Source organism: Anomaloglossus baeobatrachus, chromosome 3 (assembly GCF_048569485.1).
Source record: "Anomaloglossus baeobatrachus isolate aAnoBae1 chromosome 3, aAnoBae1.hap1, whole genome shotgun sequence".
Classification (NCBI taxonomy): domain Eukaryota; kingdom Metazoa; phylum Chordata; class Amphibia; order Anura; family Aromobatidae; genus Anomaloglossus; species Anomaloglossus baeobatrachus.
Genome location: NC_134355.1, coordinates 402,923,821 through 402,945,128, shown reverse-complemented (window position 1 = coordinate 402,945,128; position 21,308 = coordinate 402,923,821). Strand labels below are relative to the sequence as shown.

Below are 21,308 nucleotides of genomic sequence, written 5' to 3'. Positions count from 1 at the left end.
AAAACCCTTTAAATCACAATTTATATGATACGATATATAATAATAATTTCCTAATTCCTTTAAAAGAACTGACGTCTGCAGTGTTGTGTCCCAGCATGGAGACGTAGCACAGATGACAGTATGGAATAAGGATGTGTAAGCTGCAGGTTCTGCTAGTTATCAGTAGGTGGAGCTCTTGTGCTTCTCACTGCCCTATGACAACACATCATATTTATAAAAATGGTCTTCAGGGAGAATGTAACTAATAGCTAATAGCTGTTGTCATTTGCTTCACCTTAGAAACAAGAGAAGTCCTCCATTGCAATACTTTAAGGAGTTGGAGTTATTATCATTTATACTAACATGCAAATGAGAGCTTCTTCACACCTAAGACCCTTATCTACTTCCCAGAATTTTTTCCCACCAAACTCCAGCCTTTTAATCTTGATTGATTGCTCACTGTATGCGACATTAGGTGCCAGGCAGGGAATTCAGCTAGTGAGCTATGAATCAAGCTGAAGACACTTGGGTTGAGTGGGGAAACAATTTGTGAGGCAGTGTCAAGTGCTTTGACCATGATAGAGCACTTAACACCTCATTTCTATATGAATGAAAACGCTACTCACTCTGGAATCCAGCAACAGACAGAAAATATAAAGTAGATTCATATTCTAAATACCTGAATGTCCATACATATTGTTTGGGAGGGTTAATCTCACTGATTAATTCCCTTGGAATTAATACACATTACCACAAACCTACATTTGGTGTTCGGTGTAGAAGTGATCCGAAGAGCTTGATAATAAACAGATACTGCTAGTCGTCCTCCATCCCCACATTGCAGCATTAATGGCTTAGCTCATTACATGTAGGATTCTAAATATCTCCTATGTGTAGTATTTGCAGTCTGTCAGATGTCCATTTTTACATAGCAGCTTGTATTTCACAGTGCCAGAAAGAGTCCATTACTTTTACAAAAGACTCAGCAGTCTATCATATGTTTTCCCCCCAGAAACGCATTTATGAATATTTTACCGATGTGCACTGATTAAACAAGGAAATCCATACAGTGTGACACCAAGCAATTATCCACCAGAATGTGAGTGTTCCAGTAAATGAGAAACACCACTATGGGGAAAATAGCATATTGTCGGAGCATGGCCACAAGCTTCGTTACCAGCACAAAACATTTAGCATTATTTTAAAATGAAAGAAAAGTACACATTTACTATTGAGACATGCCGCAAAGAACCAGAATGTACACAGTCCGTAAGTGACACAGTACTCAAGCAATGGCCCCTTTATCTCCATTGCTAGTGTCCCACTCTGTACTATTAGGCTATGTGCGCACTAGGCGTTTTTGCCGCGTTTTTAGCGGCGTTTTTTACCGCGTTTTTGTGCTGAAAACGCAGTGACATTGCTTCCCCAGCAATGTCAATGGGTTTTCAGAAGTGCTGTCCTCACACAGCGTTTTTTTTTTAGCTGCGTTTTTGTGGTGACCACAAAAACGCAGCATGTCAATTATTTCTGCGTTTTCCACTGCGTTTTTCACTCATTGAATTCAATGAGATGTTAAAAACGCAATGAATAACGCATATAGCCGCGTTTCTATGACTAAAAACGCAGCTATAAACGCAAGGGGTGGGTACTACAGTGACGTGTACAGGAAGAGGATTCCTTCTGTTGGTAAACACAGAAGCATGAATCCTCCCGGTACCGTCACCGCTGCCTCCACCTCCCGTCCTGTGCATGTCAGCTCCGTGCGGCGCCATGTCTGGGCGGGAGGTGGAGGCAGCGGCGAAAACAAAAGTGAACACTAGAAAAATAAAAAAATGTCATATACTCACCTGTCCGCAGGGTCCCGGTGCCATGCCCGCTCCCAGCTCCTCCCGGTCCCGCCGCTCTGGCTGTGTGCAGTCTCCCCGGGGCAGGACCTTGCTTGCAGGACCTGGCGGTGGATCACCTGATGCAGTCACCTGACGCATCAGCTGATCGCGGTGTCGCCGGCTTTTTCGCGCCCGGCCGGCTATCAGCTGATCCTGCCGTCAGGGGACTTCATCAGCTGATTACCGGCAGCTCCGGCAGCGATCGTATAGGATCAGACTCCTGTCCAATCGATCGCTCCAGGAGCTGCCGGTAATCACCACAGCACATAAATGAGTATTTTTTTTTTTTTTTTTTCTACTGATGCATCAGCTGATTGTATAATCGGCTTTTATACAATCAGCTGATGTGTGATGGGATTCAGGCACTTGATCCTGACACATCATCTGATCGCTTTGCCTTCCAGCAAACCGATCAGATGATATTGGATCCTGATTGGACGGCGCGGGACCCTGACCCAGGATTACTGCGGAGGGGGGTTTATTTCAATAAAGATGGAGTCACTAATTGTGTTGTGTTTTATTTCTAATAAAAATATTTTTCTGTGTGTTGTGTTTTTTTTTTATCATTACTAGAAATTCATGGTGGCCATGTCTAATATTGGCGTGACACCATGAATTTCGGGCTTAGGGCTAGCTGATAATATACAGCTAGCCCTAACCCCATTATTACCTGGCTAGCCACCCGGCTTCAGGGCAGCTAGAAGAGTTGGATACAGCGCCAGAAGATGGCGCTTCTATGAAAGCGCCATTTTCTGGGGTGGCTGCGGGACTGCAATTCACAGCGGGGGTGCCCAGAAAGCATGGGCACCCTGCACTGTGGATTCCAATCCCCAGCTGCCTAGTTGTACCCGGCTGGACTCAAAAATTAGGCGAAGCCCACGTCATTTTTTTTTTTAATTATTTCATGAAATAATTAAAAAAAAAGGGCTTCTCTATATTTTTGGTTCCCAGCCGGGTACAAATAGGCAGCTGGGGGTTGGGGGCAGCCCGTACCTGCCTGCTGTACCCGGCTAGCATACAAAAATATGGCGAAGCCTACGTCATTTTTTTTTTCTTTTTGGGCAAAAAACTGCATACAGTCCTGGATGGAGGATGCTGAGACTTGTAGTTCTGCAGCTGCTGTCTGCTCTCCTGCATACACTAGTGAATGGAGGATGCTGAGACTTGTAGTTCTGCAGCTGCTGTCTGCTCTCCTGCATACACTAGTGAATGGAGGATGCTGAGACTTGTAGTTCTGCAGCTGCTGCCTGCTCTCCTGCATACACTAGTGAATGGAGGATGCTGAGACTTGTAGTTCTGCAGCTGCTGCCTGCTCTCCTGCATACACTAGTGAATGGAGGATGCTGAGACTTGTAGTTCTGCAGCTGCTGTCTGCTCTCCTGCATACACTAGTGAATGGAGGATGCTGAGACTTGTAGTTCTGCAGCTGCTGTCTGCTCTCCTGCATACACTAGTGAATGGAGGATGCTGAGACTTGTAGTTCTGCAGCTGCTGTCTGCTCTCCTCCATACACTAGTGAATGGAGGATGCTGAGACTTGTAGTTCTGCAGCTGCTGTCTGCTCTCCTGCATACACTAGTGAATGGAGGATGCTGAGACTTGTAGTTCTGCAGCTGCTGTCTGCTCTCCTGCATACACTAGTGAATGGAGGATGCTGAGACTTGTAGTTCTGCAGCTGCTGTCTGCTCTCCTGCATACACTAGTGAATGGAGGATGCTGAGACTTGTAGTTCTGCAGCTGCTGTCTGCTCTCCTGCATACACTAGTGAATGGAGGATGCTGAGACTTGTAGTTCTGCAGCTGCTGTCTGCTCTCCTCCATACACTAGTGAATGGAGGATGCTGAGACTTGTAGTTCTGCAGCTGCTGTCTGCTCTCCTCCATACACTAGTGAATGGAGGATGCTGAGACTTGTAGTTCTGCAGCTGCTGTCTGCTCTCCTCCATACACTAGTGAATGGAGGATGCTGAGACTTGTAGTTCTGCAGCTGCTGTCTGCTCTCCTGCATACACTAGTGAATGGAGGATGCTGAGACTTGTAGTTCTGCAGCTGCTGTCTGCTCTCCTCCATACACTAGTGAATGGAGGATGCTGAGACTTGTAGTTCTGCAGCTGCTGTCTGCTCTCCTGCATACACTAGTGAATGGAGGATGCTGAGACTTGTAGTTCTGCAGCTGCTGTCTGCTCTCCTCCATACACTAGTGAATGGAGGATGCTGAGACTTGTAGTTCTGCAGCTGCTGTCTGCTCTCCTCCATACACTAGTGAATGGAGGATGCTGAGACTTGTAGTTCTGCAGCTGCTGTCTGCTCTCCTGCATACACTAGTGAATGGAGGATGCTGAGACTTGTAGTTCTGCAGCTGCTGTCTGCTCTCCTCCATACACTAGTGAATGGAGGATGCTGAGACTTGTAGTTCTGCAGCTGCTGTCTGCTCTCCTGCATACACTAGTGAATGGAGGATGCTGAGACTTGTAGTTCTGCAGCTGCTGTCTGCTCTCCTGCATACACTAGTGAATGGAGGATGCTGAGACTTGTAGTTCTGCAGCTGCTGTCTGCTCTCCTCCATACACTAGTGAATGGAGGATGCTGAGACTTGTAGTTCTGCAGCTGCTGTCTGCTCTCCTCCATACACTAGTGAATGGAGGATGCTGAGACTTGTAGTTCTGCAGCTGCTGTCTGCTCTCCTGCATACACTAATGAATGGAGGATGCTGAGACTTGTAGTTCTGCAGCTGCTGTCTGCTCTCCTGCATACACTAGTTCTGCAGCTGTCTGCTCTCCTGCATACAATGAACATTTTGAAGAAGGAAATGACATCAGACCTTTTTTTTTTTTTTTTTTTCATCAACAATCTTTAATGGCATTGTGCACTGATTAAAAACGCAGTGAGCAAAAACGCAGCAAAAAACGCACCAAATCGCGGCAAAAACGCATGCGTTTTTGCCGCGTTTTTTTTAGCCGCGGGTGCGTTTTTTAGACAAAAACGCACATAAAAACGCAGCGTGAAAAAAACGCCTAGTGCGCACATAGCCTTAATGCAGCAACAGATGTAAGATGTAAAGGTGTTTATAGATTTATGCATCAAAGGGAATCTGTCTATAAGATCAACTTTCCTTAAGTTGTCTACATGGGCATGTAGGTAGTAGGAAGCTGAATAAAATATATTTATCTACAATCTGATGTTTTATTCATGAAAAATCCACATATTTCTTAATATGTTAATGAGCTGTTAGGATCTATGAGCTGAACATATGGATCTCCCTGACAATCTGCCTTATTTTCAATGAAAGGGAACATTAATAGTGAGACATGTAATCACTAACAATCTACTCTCCTAATCTACATGTCTCATACTGGTAACGCACCAGGTCATTTAAAATAACCTCTGGGGGCAGATTCTTAACTCCTTTACTTAAGAAAAATGTGGATTTCTGTGATACCTTACCTATGATCAGATGACATAATTTTATTCAACTTTCAATATCTTGCTTGGAAATAGACTATTTAGGATGGTTTATCCTACTGACAGATTCTCTTTAAAGACCGACATGCCCATGTATTTGGTCCGCAGGGATTGATCTTGCTTAGGGTGCTATCACATCAGCGGTATTCAAATGCAGGACAATTCAATACAGGTCACTGGCATGTGACCGGAGCTTGCCGCGATGCCTGTGAACTGGACTGAACTGTCCTGCATTTGTGCCGGATCCGGCAGTGCGGCAGAATACCACTGATGTGAAAGCAGCCTTACAGATTGCCTTATAAAGGCTTTCCAGAGTAATCTGTGGTAGGGATTGGTACTTTGAGCATATAATTCCTATAAATTAGACACTGTCCTTAAGGTTGGTGGTAATATTAGACTTTATTATACAGTGAATAAGTGCAAACTTAATCGTAGCTAAAAATCACGTGTTTAAAAAATAAAAAAAAAAGTGACCATATTGAAAGCCAAATTGATATTGCAGTGTACTCTTGTTACAGTTAATTGACATTTTTCGGAGATCCTGTTTACATTTCACTACAATTCCCACCAGAGTGATTGGACTATAATGCACATGAAGCACCATCAAGTATACCAGAGATGTGCAAACGTCTGATCTAAAAGCTGAAGGCCCCGATTCATCAATCTTTGTGCCTTTTGCTCTTATTATTTTTGCTTTTTTTTTTGTGTTTGCCATTTCGATATTTATTTTATGTGCTCACTAGTGATAAGTGAGCAATACCATGCTCTGGTGCTCTGTACTCCAAACTAGCAGTTGGAAGCTCGGATGGGCCCGACTTGTTTACCCAGTATAATGCAACGCAAGCATTTTTTTTCTGAAGATTTTCTGGAAAAATGCTTGTTTTGCCCATTTACTTCCATTATATTTGTTACATAAGTCGAGCCTGTCTATCTGAGCATCCAACTGCTTGTTATGAATCCCGTGCATGGTACTACTCAGTCATCACTAGTCCTTGCGTTTTCATATCTATTTTTTTTTTTCTATTTTTGTCTGTTTTGTGGCCAGAATTTAATGATTCCGGATGTTTTCGGCTGAATCATTAATTACGACTTTTTTTAAATGTCATAAAAATTGACACAACTCTACTACATTTGCACCTTGTTGTAATTTTATGTATGTTGTCAAAGCTGCATCCTATTGCAGCGTTGTGAAAAAGATGCTCCAAAAGTTGCAGAAATGGTTAATGATATGAAAGAAGCTTTGTGCCAAATTAATGGACCGCATGCACCATTTGATGAACTTGGCACAATAAATGTTGGCAAATACCTCAAGACAAAAAATAGAAAAGTGACTTAACCCCTTCACGACCTTGGACGGATCTATCTGTCAAGGATCGTGTCCCGATAAGCCCTGCCCTCTGCCTCGGGCAGTCGGCACACATATCAGCTGTTTTCAACAGCTGACATGTGTGCCTGCATGTTGCGAGTGGAATCGCTTCCACTCGCAACATTTAACCCCTTAAATCTCGCTGCCAAAGTCTGGCAGCGAGATCTATATGCGCGCGGCCATGGTTTTTTACTTACCGCCACCCCCACCGGAAGTCACGTGAGTGATCACGTGACGTTCGGTGGTTGCCATCGTAGCACAGGGTCATGTGATGACGCCTGCAGCTACGAAGTTTCACTTTAGTTTTTCCTCGGCACGGAGCAGAGGGAAACCGGAAGTGACTGAATCTGCTGTTTACAGCTGTATAGCTGTGATCAGCAGATGGATAACAGCGATCGGATTGCTGATCGCTATAGCCCCCTAGAGGGACTAGTAAAATAAAAAAATAAAAAAGTTAAAAATAAGTTTTAAAAAAAACCAAAAAACCTAAAAGTTCAAATCACCCCCCTTTCACCCCATTGAAAATTAAAGGGTTAAAAAATAAATAAATATACACATTTGGTATCGCCGCGTTCAGAAATGCCCGATCTATCAAAATATAAAATCAATTAATCTGATTGGTAAACGGCGTAGTGGCAAAAAAATTCCAAATGCCAAAATTACGTTTTTTGGTCGTCGCATGTTTTACGCAAAATGCAATAACAGGCGATCAAAATGGTTTCATTTAAAAGTACAACTCGTCCCGCAAAAAACAAGCAAGCAAACAAGTTACGGCTCTCGGAAGAAAAGGAGCAAAAACCAAAAACTGAAAGTGCCCGGGGGCTGAAAGGGTTAAAAGGGTGGTTCACCCATATTTTTTATTGCCTAGTTCGATGATATATTGAGAAACAATGTTTCTCTCAAATACCTTATGTTGGCAATAGTGCCTGTGAGCGGCGCTATTGCAGACCGCTGTTCCCCGCTCTGGTGACGTCACGTCAAGTGCTGCACACGTCACATCTCTGCGGCCTCACTCACTTAGCTGTGGGCGGTGTTTCACCGCTGTCACAGCTCAGAGCGTCTCCTGCTTGTAGCATTCTGCTATGAGGGAGGAGGGAGCAGATGGCCTGTAACAGCGGTGAAACGTCACTCACAGCTCAGTAAGTCAGGAAAACTGCAGCCAGCCGCACGGATGTGACGTGTGCAGCACTTGACGTGACGTCACAAGAGCGGGGAACAGCGGTCTGCAATAGCGCCTTCACAGGCACTATTCCCAACACAAGGTATTTGAGAGAAACATTGTTTCTCAATATAATATCGAACTAGACAATAAAAAATATGGGTAAACCACCCCTTTAAACAGAAATGATGAATTGGGGCTGAAGTGTTTCCAGCCCAAGAAAAATATTAGCCAGGTCTGGCAGCAATGACTTGCTTTACAGCCAGAAGTCACACTTATTTGTTGAGGAGCCATTGATAAAAAACAACTTCTAGTGAACTTGCTACAACTAAAGATATGCATGCTGCTTTACATCTGACGTGCTTAGTAGTTATAATGGCGTGGCCTTTTACTCAGTAGGCACTTGACACTGACGGGACTTGTAGTTTTCAATATCCGCATTTAACATCTAATAGGTTGATTTTAAAAAGGATGGGGCAAAATAACAGCCTCTGTATTCATAACACAAATTAACATGAAAAGGCACAGTATTCAAGTTTTATCTGTACACTACAAATGCAGAAAATGATTACCATTGGTGACACCGCAGATGTCTAGGCGGAAGTCCAGTTCTGTCCAGATGAGTGCCAGCATATCCTCGGGATTTGGATCTTGTTAGTGATGCGTTGTCGCAGCTCGTTCAGATCCTGTGTTTGGGGTATAGATTCTGTCTCTGATCTAGCCCCATATCTTCCCCCATTGTGAATTTATCTGAGAAAATGCATCACTAGAGTAGTCCATTTCTATGACACTTGCAGTGCATAGATTAATCATTGAGAATGTCTTTTTATATTAATAAATTTGTGTTCTTGGAGTTATCAATACCAAGGCTACCGTGTTTTTCCAAAAATAAGACCTCCCCCAAAAATAAGCCCTAGCAGGGATTTTCAGCATTTTCGGAGAAAGGCTTAAATATAAGCCCTCCCCCGAAAATATGCCCTAGTCGCGGATCAATAATGAAGTGTCCCTGCAGCTAAAAAAGTTACAGACACTGCAGGACACTTCATTATACACAGCAGCACCTGACAATTACACTCACCCGACACTTAGCGGCAGGACCTGCAGTGATCACACACCCAGACTCATCAGCTCTCACACACACACACACAAACATCGGATCACACGCAAACATCAAATCACACACACAAACATCGGATCGCACACACATCGGATCGCATACACACTCACCTCATGCAGCGACACCGATCTCTTCTCGCCGGGAGAATCCTGAGAGGCAGTGCAGTGGAGCGCAACGAAAAGGACCTGCGGCCGGACACGTGACTTGCTCTCATTCCCTGCTGCCGTAAGTTCTGGATGTGATGTGTGTGTGTGTGTGATCTGCTGTGTGTGTCTGCGATCGGCGGTGTGTGTGTCTGCGATCGGCTGTGTTTTTCTGCGATCGGCTGTGTATGTCTGCGTTCGGCTGTGTGTATCTGTGATCGGCTGTGTGTGCCTGCGATTGGATGTGTGTATCTGTGATCGGCTGTGTGTGCCTGCGATCGGATGTGTGTGATCTGCTGTGTATATCTGCGATCTGCTGTGTGTGTGTGTGCCTGCGATCGGATGTGTGTATCTGTGGATCGGCTGTGTGTATCTGTGGATCGGTTGTGTGTGCCTGCGATCTACTGTGTATATCTGCGATCTGCTGTGTGTGTGTGTGTGTGTGTGTGTGTGTGTGTGTGTGTGTGTGTGATCTGCTGTGTGTGTCTGGGATCTTCTGTGTGTGTCAGCGTGTCAGCTAGCAGCAGGGTAGGACGGCGTGCAGCACCGACCGGATATCACAGGAGGACCTGGGAACCACGCAGACATCCTGGTCTGGTGAGTATGAGTCTCCTGGGAAGTGGGGGGGTCTGCTTTTTTGGGGGGTAAACTTACCCCCAACCGTGTTTCTCCAAGAATAAGACCTCCTCCAAAAATAAGCCCTAGTGCTTTTTTGGGGGGCAAAAAAAAATACAAGACAGTGTCTTATTTTTGGAAAAACACGGTATCAGTTTTTCAGTGTCTTCTTTGAATCATCCTAGAAACTAAAAATGGGGTAAGAATTTCTGGATGTGATGGAATGGTGAAAAAATGCCAACATTGTTGCTTAGACTCAAACTGATGAAGATGGCGGAAAGACCCACAAAGATGTATTAAAGGCATGGCAAAGTATCACAACAGTAGAACCCCAGTGTCTAGTGATGTCCACGTGTTCTAGGCTCCAGGCAGTGAGTGACTGCAAAGTACTGGCCCCTGGTAATCAGTGTGACGCTTACATTTCTTGCAATTATTTTTTTGTACAATTTCTCTTAACTTTGTACAAATGGAGGACCTATGTAAAAAGGCCTGTAATTACTAACATTGGTCATTAATTTTGTAAAACAGAAATGTAATGCTGAACGTCTATACTTCAATCACATATTGATGACTTTCCCGTGAATCCACTATACTGATGTATGGAGGTTAAAATGTGTCTGAACTGCACTGTATGTACCCTTCCTATTTTTATATATCACTGTTCAATAGAGCTTATGTTTGCTCCAATTTCGTTGATTTTTATACGTCACACCGTAGTGACACAAGGGGCGATGAGCTCCCTGCTTTGCTGTGCATTAAAGTATTACAGCAGTGTGCATGGGGTTAAACCTGAAATCCATTCTCTGTTCCTACATTGTTCTCCTCCTTTAGGGACAAGGTGGCTGTAATAAAATTGCGCCAATGACTTATTGACTCCTTTAGATAAAAAACAGATTTGGGTAAAAAAATGAAACACTAGTATATGTTGTCTGGAATGAGCACAATTAGGCAGCGTATATAAAATAGCAGAAACTACGGTCAATCCGTAATTATTTTTTTGAGCCCACTGCCTTTTATTATGAAATTGTTACCGTATCAATACAGTTTTAGAAAATTAAATAGTTATTGGTTGTATTGATTTCTTAACCCTCGGCTACCAGAGGCATCTTATTAGGTTGTGTAGATGCATCCTATAGATATAGTATTCTAGTGCTGCACCTGTTCAATTTATCAAACTGATGGTTACTGTGAGACGTATGCGACTGGATACATTACCTTAAGCTGAGTTCACATGTCTGTTATACGCTAGAATGGATCCAGCAGCAATCCGTGGGCTAAAAAGTTCTAGAAACACAACTCTTTGTCCATTTTTAATTGATTTCTGTTTTTTATAACATTGGAGTCTATGGAGAACGGATCTGTAAAATGATTGCTATTTTTTTCAAACTGATTCTAAAAGCAAAAAACGGGTCCTTACAAATTCAAGAAAAACAAATGGTTAATGAACAGATTTGTTTTCCATAGACTTAAGTGTTATAAAAATTGATCCAGCTGAAATCAGTTATTTAAAAATGGACAAAAAAGTTTCCAGAATCTTTTTACCAACAAATTGCTGCAGGATCCATTACTGGACTTGTGAACATAGCCTTACTGGCTTATAGTAATTAATAGAAATAATGTGATTATAGGAAATGTCTGGAAAAAGAGGCGAGTAAAGCAAGAATCTGTGTTAGACGGCACCACACACGGCACTCTTTGGTATTATGAATAGTTAATCTCTGCTGAAATATAAGGCCCTTATTTCATTAATTGAGGGGTTTTTTTTGCCTAGTGGTTAAAGTTTTAGCCCCAGCTTCATCAAATGGCTCATTCAATTCTTGAATTTAGCACAAAGTCAAAAATAAACTTTCTTCTTGTCTTGAACTGTTTTTGCAACTTTTGGCGCCATAAGTTGCAAACCAGCACGAAATTTGTGGCATATTCAAAAATTCATCGGTGTGAACTGGAGTAAAGTTGCTCCAAATTTTGCGACTTTTTCAAAACTTTCAATTAATGAATGGAGATAGAACATCAGGATTCATTAAACTGCATCGACAGAGGAAAAAAAGCAATCAAGCGCTAATGATGAGCAAGCCCTACATTGCTCGGGTGCTCGGTATGGAAGCCACTAGGGAACGCAACATTTTTGCTGGCAGATTTCCTGGAAAAATGCTCGAGTCTCCCATTGAGTTCCATTATACTCGGGTACTCGAATTGTGCCCATCTGAGTATCCAACTGCTCTGAACGAGTACCTGAGCATAGTAGTGCTCGTTCATCACTAGCGAGCACATATAAAATAAAATAATGAATTTGGTGCGAAAATAGAGAGAACAAAGCGCAAAACACACACTAAACACAAACCGGTCATAATGGCCAAGACGAATCGGGGCCATAGTGTAAAAAATATGTCTATTTTTAAAGACTGAAGAATTATGGTGGGAATTTATTGAGACTGGCATTTCACACACCTATCTCCATCAGCAAGTCTGCCACTGTAATGTGTGAAAAGGTTTATAACTTTGGTCTGAACTCTCTAAACTACTGTAATCCTGTCTGGCATTGGTTGGCCATGTCCCTTCCACTACACCACACTACATTTATAGAAACCTGAGCAAGGTCTGTACAAGAATGAGGGTTGCACAGAAGCTTGCGTCTTTTTGTTTCGGCCGTTTACTGTTCTACATGGGTTGTTAGGAGAAGTTTAATGTGTTTTCTAGTCTTTATGGAATATTTAAATGAATGTAATGGATTTCTTCTAGATAAGCGAAGAAGAGAAGAAGGTGCATCAGGATGATCTGATCAGCTCTACGTTCGGCCTGAGTGTAACAAAATTGGAGGACTGTGAATTTTATAAGGTAGGTTCCTTATGGCCTCAAACTCTTAGCAAGCTGATACTTCTAAAATGGTCAGTGAAAATTTCAAGTTCAAGGATTTTTTTTTTTTTCTCTTGGCAAATGTTGTGTCTAGGATTTCTGTACTTATTAGTTATTTGACGTCAGAGATCTGCAGATATTCAGGTGATGGAACATTCTACTGTATTGCCCAGCAGGAATAAAACACAATGCTGCTTTATTATTTATCTTTGCTTATATCGTGTCGTCATATTCCACAGTACTTTACAGAGATCACAATCACTTTAACCATTAGTGCTCACAATCTAAGCTCCCTATCTGTATGTCTATGGAGTGTGGGAGTAAACCAGAGAACCCGGGAAAAACCCATGCAAACACGGGGAGAACATACAGACTCCTTACAGATGTTGTCCTTGGTGGGATTTGACCCCAAGACCCCAGCGCTGCAAGACTGCAGTACTAACCACTGAGCCACCGTGCTTTCTTCCATAAACACCACCACACCTATTCCCAGGTAGTACCTGGTATTACAGCTCACTGATCACTTCAGTGGAGCTGAACTACAACACAAGGCACAACTCATGGCACTGTTTTTAAAAGAAATCAGATTTGTTTTTTTTCACCCTTTACAGTATGATTTTTAAAGGAAAGACCATTTAATCTCTAATGTCTTCCTGCATTAAATGTACATGTTAACAATAATTTAACTTACGATCTTACACATAACTTTTTTTATTTTTGTCTAGGTGTTGTAAGGCATACAGTTCTGATCCTGTAGTGGAAATCCACTAAAGTGGGATTTTTCTGACAGACCATGAAAGCACATCAGTAGTTCACATTGATGCAGTCCAATCTATATTGTTCCAAACCTAAGAAATTTCACATTTTTTAGCCTTAGGGTAGTAGCATGCCTTGCAACCACAAGCAGTTTAGGCTGCCAGTCAAGACAAAGTCCATGCCGGTTTGCCACATACACGCTGTGGCTGTGGGGTTGTAACGTGTGTGTCCAGCCTGAACCAACAACTGAAGCCTCATGTCTATAGCATGTACACTTTAAAGGGTTTTTTCCCACAAACAAAATGCCTTTTAATCAATAGATCTTGTAATAATAAGTTCTACAATTGGAAGTGTTGAAAAAAAAATTGTTCCTGGTCTGAGATAATCTAATAAATGTGTCCCTGCTGTGTGCTGTGTAATGGCTGTGCTGTGTCTCACTGTACAGTGACACTGTCTGATCATACCACATCTCCTGGGTAGAAGAGGAAGTAAAAAAAAGTATACCAGCGTTATGGCACGGGATCATAGCTGCTGGTTTCTGTGAGGTAGAACATGTTTAAAAACAGGCAAGGAAATGTTTTATATTGCAGAAAGAATCCACTGTTTTCCTATGCTGTTGTTTATTGTTTTGCGTCCTCCCCGGGCCAGGAGCTGTGGTATGATCAGACCATGTCCTGTATAGTCACACACGGCCATTACACAGCACATAGCAGGAACAACTACCATATTTTTCGTTTTATAAGACTCATCGGATTATAAGACGCACCCCAAATTCAGAGGAAAAAAAAAAGGTAAAAAAAAAAAAAATGGGGTTCGTCTTATACTCCAGTGTTGTCTTACCCGAGGGGGGCAGCAGTGATGGTTAAGCGGAGTTACAGGAGGCAGAGGTTGTGCTGGCAGCTGAGGCAGGTCTGTGGTGGCAGCGGCGGGTCAGTGGCATCAGCGCGGGCCCGTGGCGGCAGGCGCGGCGGCGTCCGTGGCAGTAGCTGCAAAGGGTCCGTGGCGGCGGCGGCGAATGAGTGGTGGAGCAGGCCGGTATAGTGAGTGTCCCAGTGTGTCCGTGGTCCCGGTTCAAATGATGGTGCCTGGAGTGGCACATGCGCAGATAGAGCTCTCATCCAAGAGCTCCATTTGCGCACACGCTGACTCACAGCACCATCATTTGAAACTGGGACCGCGGACACACTGGGACACCTGCCGCACAGCCGCCCGCCCGCACGTGTGGCGCCCTGGACAAGCTAGGGGCCACAGAGAACAACACCAACACACCCCACACTCCCGGTCAGGCACACCGAAGTCAGAAAGAAACCCTTGTTGCCTTCCTCCAAGGGCTGATGTCCACACCAGGGGGTGGGCCAGGCGGTTGGCCCCGCCCACCGAGGAGTACTCAGTCCTGGAGGCGGGAAAAAGTAGAGAGATCAGCTTTGAGTAGAGTTGAGAGAGGAGGAAAGTGGCAGTTAAGCAGCCTGAAGTTGGTCCGGGTGTGTGGGCCGGACGGATCAGTAAGGTTGGCAGACGGTGGTGACCGTCTGCAGGAGTGGCCTATCGGAGTTTTCCGTAAGGACCGTGGACGGGCGGTGGCCCGGCGGTACCGGACCGGTACGCAAAGAGAAGTCAGCACCATCTGGCAGGGGCTTACGGACCCCGGCAAGGCTAGGAGTCGCAGTGAATTTGCCAAATCCGTTAGCGAAGGGAACCTCCTGGGTTTCCCAGCAGCTAAGTCCCGACAGAAGGCAACCGTCCAACCGAGAGAGGGAAACACAGCCACCGCCAAGGCTACCGTTCCCAGGGCCAGAGCTTGCGGGCAAAAGGGGCTCCTTCAGCAACCATCCAAGCTGGGGAGCGGGTTACCGGTGGGAACCCATTGGAACCGTTACACTACATAGGTGCAGGGAAAGGCAGTCACCATCAACCTGCCGGGAGAAACAACACCGCAGCCGTCTGTGGGACCCGTCCATCCAGCCGTGTGTTTTACCGAAAACTGTGTCCTCATCATTGGCTGAGTGAGTACCACCGTGCCGTGCGGCACAGCGCTGCCCCCGCGACCCTGCACCTCACCGGGCCCCGTAACCCGCCTGCCTTCCATCCCTACCCCATCACCGGGACAACCAACCCCCTACCCACGGAGGGGAGAACTAACATCCGGCGTCTCTTTCGACATCGTACTGTGTAAATGCTAGATGATACGATGAACGAGCGCAAAAACGATTGTTCGTTATCGTATCATCGTTGCATTCACCGACATTTCCATAATGCCGGTGCTGTGACAGGTACGATGTTGTTCCTCGTTCCTGCGGCAGCACACATCACTGTGTGTGAAGTCGCAGGAGCGAGGAACATCTCCTTACCTGCCGCCGGCGGCTATGCGGAAGGAAGGAGGTGGGCGGGATGTTTACATCCTGCTCATCTCCGCCCCTCCGCTGCTATTGGCCGCCTGCCGTGTGACGTCGCTATGACGCCGCACGACCCGCCCCCTTAGGAAGGAGGCGGGTCGCCGGCCAGAGCGACGGTCGCAGGGCAGGTGAGTGTATGTGAAGCTGGCATAGCGATCATTTTCGCTACGCCAGCTATCACACGATATCGTACCTGCGACGGGGGCGGGGACTATCGCGTGCGACGTCGCAGCATCGGCTTGCGATGTCGCAATGTGCAAAGCCCGCCTTAGACTTGCATGCTAGCACACATTTATCATAGACTTGCCGAATCTGGGCTACCTTATCTGAAGCACTTTTATCTTCTTTTGTTGTGGCATCATCAAATCGTAAGCAGAAGAGCAAGAACAAAAATCATTTTGGCTCATACCTGTTATACATATCAGTTTTCCAGTCCCATCCATTGCCCCAATAATGTATCTTTAGTCAGTCCTAGGTACAACAATAGGACCAAAAGGTACAACAATAGACCATATTTGTCTCCTAAAATAAAAAAAAAAATATTGCCTTATTACATAAACAGTACCATGGGGTCATAGTGATCTCACTGTCTTCTATGGTTATATAGCTAGAAACTTAGAAAAAAAAAAAAAAGTAATAGCATGTAAAATACATCAGTTGAACCTTGATAATAAAATGCATACGATGCCATAATCATGTGGAACAACATGTGTTGGCGACTACATATACATTGATCTCATTGTACTAGATAAGGGTTAAAGAAGAATTGTTGTTTATTTTATCCATACATCATTAGTACACCTGAAAATAAGAAATCATGTAATAAGTTTTAGCAGAGAACTCTGCCTCTCTCTCCTCCTGGCCTGACTGAGCATTCTCAAAATTGCTGTGGCTCCAGGTGTACACGCTGCAGAATGTCTGTCAGCCTCTAGCTCCTCCTTCCTCCCCTCTCCATACAACTGTAAACTCCTATCTCCGTAATGGAAAAGTCTGTCCTCACCAAACAGATGAATTCAAGAGGTGGAAGAAGCAGATTTGTCTAATAAGATGTTACAAAGTGGCTTATTTTCATGTGTCCATTGCTTTATGGAATGAGGTTAGGAATAAAATAAGTTAATAAGTTAGTCTTCAATAAGTGTCCTCCTTTCATGTGATGAATGTTTTCTGGATCTTGCACATTTTACTCCTTTGGTTTATTGTTGTGATTCCTTCCTTATGTTAGGTTCCCTTTCAAGCTGCACTGGACTTGGTGCGTCCACGAAAAGTGTTCCTTTCAAAGGGATATGCCTTTATTCCACACAAGGATATCATTACCTTAATCCTGAATGACTTTAGGACCAGACTCTCCAAAGCTCTTGCCGTGAGTTAAATATATTCTTTCTTAAATTATACACTGACCAAGTGTGGGGCAAAGATGGCACCTTTTCTCTCTAAAATCCAAGAGCCAAACACATTCTAATAACGTTGCTTTGCGAAAATCCCCTAAACAGTTGTTTCCATACTAAGTGTATGTGCTATAAATGTATGGTAGGTCCTGGTCCCACTGCCTGGACCCACATTTACCTATAGAAGTGATGCCCCATTATGTGCAGCTCTTAGGAGAGGTGAATGGAATTGGATGGAGAGAGCCGCACATGTGTATGAGAATTATGACCACAACTCCACTGATTGGGGTTGGCGCCAGGACCTTATTCTCAGATGTGGGACCTGCATCTACCATATATGTATGGCATATTCTTCTTCTATGCTTTGAATGTACAAGATGGGGATACCCCTTTATCTGTTTCTGAAAAATGTAAGCCACTTCTTCCTGTGGTAAAGGTATCATGCCTACTATATTCTTTATTGCTCATGTTCTGTAATGTTAGCAGTCTGCCTTCAATATGTGGTTTTATTAAATCTATATATTTGGCCTGGTATATAGAAATTCCCAAATACATCTGCACTTTTGGAACCGAGTCTTTTCCTAGCAGGGATGCCCGATGATGGAGAAGGGAAGCAGCATGGTGTTTATAGCCGGCAGTATTCTGCCCGTGGAGAAGCAGACACAGACACTTTGTCTCTGATGCTCGGCTTACTGGGAAGCGTTCCCGCTCTATTATCAGATAACTCCTATTCATAAAGAAAGCATTTCAGCTAATAAAAATATGATGTAATTACCTGATATAAGGATGTAGCGTCAGCCTCTGTAGGAACCCCCACCCAGAAACCGTTCCTGTGTCAGCAATACTTGGGTATTATACTGCATTGCATTATAGAGGAGGATGGTAGTGTCATTATAGGACAGTATGTGTAATTAGGGTGTAGGGCTAACAGGACCTGGCACCACTATTTATTCTGTGTATCTTTCCTTTTTTTTTTTTACTTTTTAAAATTTACCATATGGTTTTAGAGATATGGGACTTTTAAGTTCTAATTTTCTGGTCTTCAGGCTGCTCTAAATTATCTGCTTAATTACACAGTGAGTATCACCTCCTTTTAAAGACAATAAAAATTGAAATTAAATGAAAAGGCCCACATCTCTGGAACAGTATGATGGATTTAAATGAGAAAAAAAACAAAACAACCCCAGATAACAGAATACTTAAATGAACAGCAGAAATAAAATCAGGGAAACTAATAGACACTTGACCTGCTGACAGGTCCTCTTTAAACAATGCTGGCATATTGTTCAACTTGCCATCAGACAGTTAAAGATGGCATATTTGTGGCACCGTTTTTTTCTTCTCACCCATGACACCACCACGGAGAGAAGGGATCCGCCTTTCAAGGTCAGGAAACCTGCATAAATGGGCGGTGCCTCATCAAATCATCAGTTGGTTTTCTAATCTTGGAGGGGGAACCTCTGAAGCAGGTACTCACCAAGAAGAAGTTCCCTGGCCTTGGCAGGCAGCAGAGAGTTCCCTGCAGCGGCTGGAGCAAGGGGTCCTAGAGGCGCTGTGGTGAGTCCAGGGGGGCTTTCAAGTCATGTGTGGGAATGAGCCGCGACACCCCCGGGGTGTTCTGCAAGGCTGACGTGTTTCCAGGGTGCGCATCCGCGAGTTGCACGCCTATATGGGCGCGCCTCGATGACGCGTGCACCTGGGATCATGTGACAGAAGGCGGGATGGGACCGGAGGAGGGCCTGTACCTGGCAGGTCCTGTTATTGGTTAAAAGTACGGTCTAACTGCCAGTGGAGCGCCTTTTGGCTCCAGCTCGTTATTCCCTCAAGCAAAGATGGAAGAACAGGCACAGCCGCAGCAGGAAGTCTTGACCACACCATGTCAGCAGCAAAAGGCCCGACAGGGGCATCGTGGTAAGGCTGGCGTCTGTTCTGATGACAAGCAGTGCATACGGAGTGTCAGCAGAACCAGCCAGCAGAGCCCGCAGAACAGGGAAAAAAACTGATTCCACAGCCTCCAGAGGAGGCGTGTCACCCGTCCCGATTCCTCCTCCTTATCCGGTACCCTCAGTAACATCCTTATGGTAAGTGATCTATGTGAAAGTTCACTTTATAAAGGTTTCCATTTTGTTTCCATTAGGAGAGGCCCAGGAAAGTCTTACAATGACTAAAAACAAGGCGTGTGCCTTCTGTAGGGAAGATATACCCAGTTCTCGGCCCAAAAGTCTGTGTTAGTCGTGTATACAGCAGACTGTCTATAAGGAAAACTGTAGCTTTGCCTCGGACATCAGGGCCATTATTCCATCAGAGGTTAAAAATTCCTTAAAATCCCTATCTCAGGGGTATGAAGAGAAAGGGAAAAGGAGGGTTAAAAGATCTTTCCCCCTCAATCGAGCGAGTCAACAGTTCGGGAAGAGAATGCGTGTCCTCTTACTCTTCTGACACAGATACTGGGGAGTGTCACTGCTTTCCTATAGAGGATACAGATAGGTAGGTCAAAGCAGTTAGGTAAACCATGGGCATAGTTGAGGAGAAATCCGCAAGACTGTTGAGGACGTCATGTTCAGGGGCCTAGAGCAGAGGAGGCGTTGGGCCTTTTAAGTCCCTTATCAAGAGGGAGTGGAAGAAGCCGGAGGAAAGTGGTCTTTTTCCTTCATCCTTCAAAAGGAAGTAGGCCTTTTGAAGAGTCTTCTACAACGTCATGGAATAAGGCACCGAATCTAGATGTGGCTATCTCAAAGGTATCCAAGATATTCACCTTGCCCTTTGAAGATGTCAGGGTTTTGAAAGATCCTATGGATAAGAGGGAGGATAGCTTCCATAAAGGGACCTGGGGGGCTTTAGCAGGGAACCTGAAACCAGCCATCTCTGCAACATGCACGGCTAGATCTCTAATGATCTGGTTGGATCATCTAAAAGAACAGCTCCGGAGCAAGGGGGCTGGAGAGGATATTTTGTCCACTGTCCTATTTGATGCTCTGTGCAGTGGCGTTTCTATCAAATGTGTCATCAGATTCAGCGAGACTGGCGGCAAGATCTGCAGCATTGTCGAATGTGGTTCATAAGATTCTTTGGCTCAAGTGTTAGCCTGGGGATGTGCAGGCTAAATCAAAGCTGTGTTCCATTGCATGCGAGGGCGAATTTTTGTTTGGTCTGATGTTAAAAACATCTTGCAGAAGGCCTGTGACAAATAAAAAGGGTTTCCAAACCTGTAATTTCCATCCTATAGGAGATCCTTTTGGAAGCGAAGAGGAACCCGAAGAAGACCCCTAGAGACAAAAAAAAATGGAATGTAGACCAAGGGAAGAAGGACCGAGGTTTTATGTTCAAGTGACCTTGCCCAAAAGAGAAGTCTTTCCAGTGACTGGTGTCCCCAGGTAGGGGAAGGCTCTCCCTATTCCTTAGAGTCTGCAAAAAGATTTTAGCCAGCAGGTGGATCCTCACATTAGAGAGATCCGACCTAAGGCTGGAATTTCAGAACACTCCGCCACTGAGGTTCGTGTTAACATCCCCCCCCAAACATCTTTGATAGAACAACAGGTACTGGAAACAGAAATACTGGACCTGATAAAAAAAAAAAATCAGTTTCCTTGGAGGTACTTGTGCAGCTACAGGGGAGGGGTTACTATTCCCCTCTCTGCTTAATAAAGAAGCCGGACGGGTCTTACAGAACTATAATAAATCTGACACCTGAACAGTTATATAAAAAGAGACCTTCAAAATGGAAACCATCAGGTCGACAATTAAAATGCCGTTCTGATTTGTTATATGGCGATCATAGACTTGAAGTACGCGTATTATCACGTGCGAGTGGCTTTATTCATAGAAGGGACAGTAAGACACTTTCAATACAATGCCCTCCCCTTTGGGTCATCAATAGCTCCTCGCATCGTCACAAACTGATAGTAGAAGTGACAGCTCACCTGCGGTAGAAAGACATATTGCTTATCTCGTATTTAGACGACTTCCTGATTTCATTGGTGCAAGATTCAAATACAAGAGATCTGCACCTCCATGAAAAACCTGGGTTGGCTGTTGAATCCGAAAAAATCAAAACTAGAGCCATACAGGGTGCAGGTGTTCTTGGGGCTCCTACTAGAGTCAAATACTCAGGAATGTCATCTTCCAGAAGACAAGATGGCAAAAATTCACAATTAGGTCTCAAAAGCAATAAAGTCTCCCGTCATGTCACTCAGTCGG

At 44.4% G+C, this 21,308-nt stretch overlaps 1 protein-coding gene across 2 annotated transcripts in view; it reads left to right on the top strand.

Moving 5' to 3' along the window:
- Window positions 1-21,308, top strand: part of PRIM2 (DNA primase subunit 2) — a 214,535-nt gene that overhangs the window by 66,936 nt on the left and 126,291 nt on the right. For both annotated transcript variants that reach the window (XM_075338448.1, XM_075338447.1), the window contains exons 6-7: window positions 12,464-12,559; window positions 16,949-17,086. In XM_075338448.1, the coding sequence (XP_075194563.1) occupies window positions 12,464-12,559; window positions 16,949-17,086 (234 nt within the window). The remainder of the gene's footprint in view (window positions 1-12,463; window positions 12,560-16,948; window positions 17,087-21,308) is intronic.